The sequence below is a fragment of the Crassostrea angulata genome, chromosome 7 (assembly GCF_025612915.1).
Source record: "Crassostrea angulata isolate pt1a10 chromosome 7, ASM2561291v2, whole genome shotgun sequence".
NCBI classification, from domain to species: Eukaryota; Metazoa; Mollusca; class Bivalvia; order Ostreida; family Ostreidae; genus Magallana; species Magallana angulata.
In genome coordinates this window covers 14812111-14820055 of record NC_069117.1, presented here as the reverse complement: position 1 = coordinate 14820055, position 7945 = coordinate 14812111, and the positions used below count along the sequence as shown (strand labels likewise).

The window sequence follows — 7945 nt, the reverse complement described above, 5'->3', positions numbered from 1 at the left end:
GTAGTTTATTTTGAATGAGCTTTTAACAGAAGCGGTATTACAAGTCTAGCTTAAATTAGATTGCGTATTTCTTCCAATTGATATTATTTTCCTCTTAGATTTATTTACTTGTATACGCACGTACGAAACACCAAGTCTTACACATGTCATAACGAGTTGTTATTACGAGACAATTTGTCGTATAAACGACAAATGCTAAGTCGTAGGTAAAAAATAAGTCATTCATACAAGATAGTAGGTCATTTCGAGATTATAGATTTGTGCATACTCAATAACTGTAGTTATAAATTGTCCAACAGACATGTCTGATAATGCTGACACGCCTTCGATGAAGAACTTAACAGAAACAGTAAATGTATGTTATGATAATATAGCAAGAGTATCGTTGAAGTGCAGAAAAACTATTTTGCTGCAAAAATTTGTTATAATTATTCTGTTATTATATTTCCGACGTGAAATATGCAGTTCATACTCGATTAGAGTATACACAAAATTGATAAAATTGTAAACCATATATTTTGATTTCTTGGATATAATTTATTTGTTAATACAAGTTAATTCATAGCACTGTACAAATCCATTATACAAATATTTTAAAAGCAAACGGTGCAATAGCAAAGTAGAATATTTGTTGTGAATTTATTACGGATGCTATGAGTCTAAAATATACATGGACGGATTGATAGTATAACAACATCTTACAAAGATTAGCTCTCCTTTTAATATCGAATTTTCGTTGCGGTTTTTTTTTTTTTTTTTTTTACATATTTACTCCATGCTTTTCTGTCCATTTTTTTTTTTTTGCGTAGCGTAGGTGTTTAACCCATAGTAGATCAAACATATGATATTGAAATGCAAAATCAGAGGAGAAGTCACGAAAAGGTTTTATACAATGAAAGAACTAAAGAAATCGGAATTGAATGAGTAAGCCTGTGAAAAGGTCCTTTGGATAGTGAAGCGGAACACCACATTGGAGTTGAGTTAATACTCTGGAGTTATGGCAAGATTATGTCTAGAATATTTAATAAGTGACACCAGCATGAAATAATCATTTTTACCGAATTTGAAAGCTTGTCAAAGATTACTTGAAGGAGATTACATTAAATATTGGGGGGATAAAATGTGGCTAATACACCAAAGGAAACGTTTAAGTATATGATAAGATTTGCTGATATGAATTCATAAAGTTACATGGTATTCTTTCTGAGCTGGCAGGAGGTAGTTCCAAGAGATTCCTAGGCAAGCTCATTAAAAATCATTTTTCTAACAAGATTCCTACATGGAACAAAGCAGTTCAATCTGCTTTGTTAACATTTTACTGTTATTCTTTTAATAGCTCTCAATTTCTTGTTTTGCGTAATATCATCGACACGTAGCATTTTAGGCGTAAAGCTTCGACCAATTCCATACACTGGCATTTTTGCGACTGTTATGAGTTGTTTACGAATAACTAAACACCTTGACCATTCCGTCGCTCTGAACAATTATCATTCTATTGCTTCCACTCACTCGGATAGCCACTGGTTTTTCCAATGCGCTTTCTATTCCGAGTACGTTTCTTTGAAACAGACCATCACTGGCAAGCAACTGGACTCGGTTGTTGCCGAAGTCTGCTACAAACAGATTCCCTAACTTATCCACACAAACCCCTTGGGGCTTTTTGAGTCCGTTTTGGCCATCAGGTTTGTATCTGAAGACAACTTTGCCATTATGATCGATGCATATAATGGCGTTTTGGCCGACGTCTGAGATGATGATGGTACGATCGGGTGTGGCCGAGATGAACCGCGGCTCGTTGAAGAGCACTCTGTCGCCAGCACCACTGCCGAACGATCGCATGACGCTACCGTCTAGGTGGATGATGTCCACGACCTGGTCACGGAGCGAGGATACTATCAGGTAGGCGTCCTTTTCGGAGTACGATATCCCATCATACTGCCGTTCCGTCTTAGCGCGTTTAATGAGCTGCATAGTTTTTCGTGTTGCAAGAAAGATGACAAGCTTGCCAATCATTGTAATGGCTACATCATCTCGGTTCCCGCATGTTGTTATATCTCGTGGCTCGTCTTCAAGTTGTACATAGTCAACCAAGTCTCCAAACTGAAAACGTCAGCAAAAATTATATAGGTTGCGATAATTGGCTTGAGGCTTATTTGCAGTTCCTTTAAAGCTTAACTATGAATAATAATGTACCTGTCAGGTAATGTATAATCAATAGAGAAAACTCATTCAAGTCAAAGCTAATCGTGCGAAACTTTATATTTGGTTGTAAATTGAAAAGTAAAGGCAAGGCTAAACATGTCAGTAATTACCATTCAACGAAAACGAAAAATAATAATACCTTCCTCAGAAAATTTGCTGTTTATGTAGCAAAATATTATTTGAGGATTTAAATGTAAAGTGCAAATTCTTTTTCTCAAAACAAACATAAAAAAGATGCACTTAACGAACAGATAGTTTTGTTACCTTGCTAAACTTCTGAATGCGTTTGTTCTTGCAGTCGGTAACAATAATGTCGTCTGACGACGTACAGGTTACTCCCCAAGAGCTGATCCCCTCGTCTGAGTCCCCTACGTCCACCGTTAGGTCCCCGAGTCTGTCGAAGTTTTCAATGAATCGCTCGACCGTGTCGTCCAAGATGAAATCAAGCCGAACGGAGGGAGCTTTCTGTTCGGTGTTGCCTATAGCACCTTGGCATGAATCTAATTTTTTTCGGACTTGGTTGTAGGCAAGAAGGATTTCAACGTCACTTCCGTAACGTAAAAGAGTCTGCATTCTATCATTGGCAGCTTTAATCGATTTCAGACCCGTTTTTCTTGGTTGTATTCGATCCTGAAGGAGACCTTTTGCTTTTTCAGACTGCGATTCAAGACTTTTCAGCAGGACGGATTGGTACTGTCGAACTCGGTCGCAAATAGTATTGCAGATGGTATTAATTCTCTCCTGTGCCTCATGAATGCTGTTTTCTAACGTTCTGTCAGGTTGTCCGATTCCTCCAGCATTTTCAACCGTCGCTTGCAGTTTGTTCAGCCTCGAAATGACGTCGTTAACGTCTGTTCTTGACGTTAAAGCGTCCGAAACGGTGATCACATTTTCACATCGGCGATGAGATACGGCCATGCATTGAACACAAAGAGGTTCACGACAGTCAACGCAAAATAGTGTTATAAGTTCATTGTGCTTCATACACGGCACTTTGTTCTTCTGCTTCATCAGCGTTTCTAGGGGAATTCTTCTCATTTCCTCGATGGATAGACAGGAATGTCCAGCCGTTGTTTTCCCGTGGAGGTGGACCTTGAGACATGTTTCGCATAGTGCATCGTTGCAATCCATACACCAATGGGATGCTGGTTTATTTTCTTCTATTCTTTCACAAATGTCACATAGCTTGCCTTCACACATTGCACTTTGTAATTCCACCAGTTTGGCCAGAAATAAATCGTCCTGAAATGCGTGTGCATACTGTCCAGGTAGTGCACCTTGAGGAATTTCGCATTTCTCTTCGCACATTGGACATGCAAAATACTTTTGTCCATTCTGGTTTAACGATTTGGAAATATTGTCCTCTAAACACGAACAACAGAAAGCGTGGAAGCATGGTAGCGTTTTTGGTATGTTGTAGACTTTTTTGCAGATGTAACACTCTGAAATTGGGTCACAGTCCTTTTTTTCTTGGGGTTCTGTATTGGAGTCCTCGGAATGATGAACACCATTTGTCATCGGCTCCACGACATCCTCAGATGTTGCATCCATTTTCACTCTCTGACTTTTCTGAAAGTCAAAGAAAAAAATAAGTGTTCAAATGTTTTAATTCGTCACTTAAGGATATAAGTAGATTATATTACCAAGGATTGCCAGTCAAAATCATTGTTACGTATTTTTTTAAACCTCGCGACTCCCGAAAAGGAATTCCGCAGACCGATTACAAAACTAATAAAACTATAGCCCCTCGTAAATCAAACACAACGCCTGTTGGCTGCCAAATTTCAATATTTTGGTAGATTAGGAAAGTCCATTTTAAGCAAACGCGAAGCCTTCAAAGGCTGTGCTGGGTTGGCATGTCCCCGTAAATCACATTCACTTAACAAAAAGTGCCAATATTCGATCACATTTCTTTGTCTCCGTGTACAAATATTTTGTGTGATAATCATTCTACTGTTCGGGGTTGATCAACATAAGTGGATTACGCCTATTGGGCACTGAAGTGACTAATGCGTGGAATTTGCAGTATAACATGTATTTAATCACCTGTTATATTTGTACGTTAAATATTGCTACTTGATATTAATATGTCAATATGAAAAAAGGACCTCCTCTCAATATTATGGGTTTTGATAGGTTTGTGTACCCTGCACTTAAGACAAATAGGAATGCTTTTTTTTTTATATATATACCGCTGGTATTTATTGCACATGCATGTACATGTATAACCGAAAATTGTATTCTTAAAGTGTTTATAATCGATCACATTTGATGACACAAATAAAATTCAATATCAATTTCAGAGTACCTAAAATAATCATTCCCTCCTTCCCAGCTCACACTCCTATCATCGTTATTCAGGAATTGTCTTAAATGCTTGTGTCTCCATAAAAATTCCCATTCAAACACACATACATACACACCCACGAAAAGACAACAATGAAGCGAATTTCTACAACCCACTCCTAATAATGACCTGGGACCTTTTATATATACACCCCCCTTCCATGTCAATAACACAATATATCATTATAAAGTGCTCAATTGATAAATATAAAAAAATGAATGGAGCAACTGAACCAAGTAAACATGGTTGTTTTATCTCTGTGTCATCGCCCAATGCTTTGTTTTTTGATTGTGAGTCACGTATTGAACTGTAAATATTTGTTGTCAAACAAAACTGGCTAAAATGTATATAATTATATAGTCAACAAATAAAAAACTGAGGAACATGTTGATTCAAGTTGATGGAGTGTAGTTGTCTTATTTTATTACTTAGCTGAGATTCTTATTTTGATTGATCAAAGTTTAAAAACTTGGATGCAGTATTTATAAAAGCACAGCCATGTTGTTTCAGTATTGGTAATATCATAAGATAAGCAAGATGAACATTCCACTAATCAATAAACGTACTTAATCAACATCAACCAACGGCGGTTGTAGTATCATGTCTAATTTATAATCACTGCGGCTATTTGGTCGAAGAGGGCACTTCGCGTCACTGGTAGATCACTTAAATAATTAATTACAGGCTAATCCGGCCTCAGGTGTCCCGAAGTCCTCTGATTAAAGTGCAGGTATTGTGGAATGTCGCTGGAAATGAGAGAGTGAAAGGTACAATGAAGCCACCCTTTATAGAAAGATCGATTACAGATCAATGGGACTACGTACATGCGTGTGACGTACATGTAGATAAAACACGTACAAGTACATACATAAAACACAGGTACATACGTATTATTTCTGCTGTTATAGATAATGGTGAAAGCGAGTTTTGAAAAATGAATCAAGACCGTCTTCCTTCTTACTACAATGGTTTTTGGAAAATTCCCAGACGTACACATGTACATGTATGTGTAGGACCGTAATCCAACGCATGTAGGGGACTATAAAAAAAAAATGGACCACGCCTCTCAAATATTTTAACGGATTTATTAGAATTAAACTATCAGTTGGGTACATGCAGCTTAACGTGGTTATAAAGATATCAGGAATCACAGTTTACTCAGGGATTGAGCTTGTATGCCAGACGCTTCAGGCTTGATTGATATTACAGAGGTGCATAGTTTCGTCCGTGTGGGGTATCTTAGGTCCATCATCTTTAGGATTACATTCGATGAGGTAGTTTGCCATTTAATGACCGTGTCCAACCAAACAAATGCTTTCTGCAGTAATTAGTCGGACAGGTACTTCTAAAGATTAGCCCGTTTTTAAATATAAATATTTCGAATTGAATAGTTCAAAAACATCTTACAATATTTAATTTTCAAACAATTAAAAGGGTTAATATATGAATGCGTGGCATGAAATCTCCTTTTTAATCAAAAGCCATAAATCTGTCGTCAGAGCTGATAGTCCACTTCTCCAATAGCCGATAAGTGGGTGTAACTATCTCTTCACTTATCTTGAAATACACTATTCGGCAAATTTTCAGATTTCTTGACACAAGTTCGTCTAGAAGTAATGTATATAATTTATAAGTATTGACGCAAGCAACAAAACACATATGAAATAGTGATTTTTTTCGCAGTATCCCACAAGAGTGGGTAGTTTCCGGTCGGTAAAGCCGATCATTGTCAGAGATTAGAATAGAAATAAAAACAGGTGACTTCTAGACCGTACTTGACATTTTTGGGGAACCATTTAACCCCAATATTTCCGATTATTGTGTTTACCGATAACACAAGCAGGTCTATTCAACAGATGAAGAATACTGGATTTTAAAGAGAACTGAAATCAGAATGGACGGGTTCAGAAGGTTTCCTTACAATTCTGATATATTCAAATTGAGCCTTGCTAGATCAAAACGTTGACAATCAGTTCTGCTCACCATCTCTCCACTTTATTATCTTTTTATAAAGCACGTCGACTTTTAAAAAAAATTTATTGGGAGTGTTCTCAAAGTAAACAAACGAATGATTAAAAAAGGAACGGAAATTTACACCTGTGAATTATTGCCAACGCCTGATTGTTAAGGGTAAAAGATTGCAAACGTAGCAAAGATGCTTGAGTAAGGTCGATATTGAAGATAAATTATTGAATACTTTCAGTTCTCATTTTCTCTATATGTCATATTGCCAGCGATGACAAAATGTACCGATTCTAAACAAGTCTTCCTCTACTTGATAGAATGTACAATGAAATATCGATGTTCTGGCCAGTGCCAATTCAGAAGTAATAGGTTACATTGAAAATGCACGTGGCAATAACAATTTGGAGAGAATAGACTTGGCCAGGTAATTTGCTTTTGTTAGATCCGAGAAAATTGGATTTCTCGCAGGTTATGAAAAACAGTCGCGCTTTATTGAATTACTGTCGATAGAGCATGTTTTCGACGTTATTTCAGCGCCAAGTATGGTTACAGAGAGAGAGAGAGAGAGAGAGAGAGAGAGAGAGAGAGAGAGAGAGAGAGAGAGAGAGAGAGAGAGAGAGAGAGAGAGAAGATTATGATCCCTTACCTGTCGATTAGAAACACACTACATGTATATATTGGGTTTATTCTGGGACCAAAAAAGAAACAGACCCGTGTGTACAAATAATGCCAATAGTTTGACACGGTTCCATTGAATTAATTTTTTTGGAGTCAACCCTCTTTCCATAAGTAGATCGACAGCATTTTGATGGCAACAAAACAACTACTATACACATTTGTCAAAATTAGGAATAAATGCTGCAATTGAAGTCAACTTACCTGTTAAGTTTTCAAGATCCTTGTTAGATATTGCAGCCCGGCCTTGTTCCTTATCTCTTCATCTCGTGTTCAAATGTGTGGTTTAAAATTCAAAACCACGGTTTCAATTAATGTCAAAATTTAAGACAGAGATTTTAACAATGGAAACACTGATCCTAATTAACTCGATGTGGATCTTCGCGCCAAAAACATTGTCTTCCGTCGCAGCAGGATATTGAAATTCGAAGGACTTCCTTAGAGAGATTAAAACTCAATAAAACAGCTAAGTATTGACTAGGTTTTAAAAAACGAAGCTGTCAGTTTTTGCTAAATAAGTTCTGTACACATACCCGGCACACCTTGAACAAGACGTCCCGATATCGATCGCCCATAGGTAAAAATCGATTAAGCCGGACCTATTTTCCCCGCGCAATAATATTGAACAACGTGTCTGAACAAATATTTCTTTACCTGGGTTGCCCCTTTTTTTACAAGTATAGAAGTATGTCTTGTAAACGAAAATATATCGACCCTTTAACACGCACTTGCTGAACGACTTCACATTTCATAAAT

At 37.1% G+C, this 7945-nt stretch overlaps 1 protein-coding gene across 4 annotated transcripts; it reads right to left on the bottom strand.

Moving 5' to 3' along the window:
* Window positions 1-742: 742 nt before the first annotated feature.
* On the bottom strand, window positions 743-7809 carry LOC128192541 (uncharacterized). Of its 4 annotated transcripts, XM_052865294.1 has the most exons (4): window positions 7394-7809; window positions 5116-5295; window positions 2467-3771; window positions 743-2100 (listed from the first exon to the last, which is right to left on the bottom strand). In XM_052865294.1, the coding sequence occupies exons 3-4, from the start codon at window positions 3751-3753 to the stop codon at window positions 1441-1443; spliced, it is 1947 nt and encodes a 648-aa protein (XP_052721254.1). In that variant the 5' UTR covers window positions 3754-3771; window positions 5116-5295; window positions 7394-7809; the 3' UTR covers window positions 743-1440. The 4 variants fall into 4 exon arrangements, with proteins under 4 accessions (XP_052721254.1, XP_052721253.1, XP_052721255.1 ...); XM_052865293.1 differs by lacking the exon at window positions 5116-5295; XM_052865295.1 differs by lacking the exons at window positions 5116-5295; window positions 7394-7809 and adding an exon at window positions 7161-7351.
* Window positions 7810-7945: the final 136 nt, after the last annotated feature.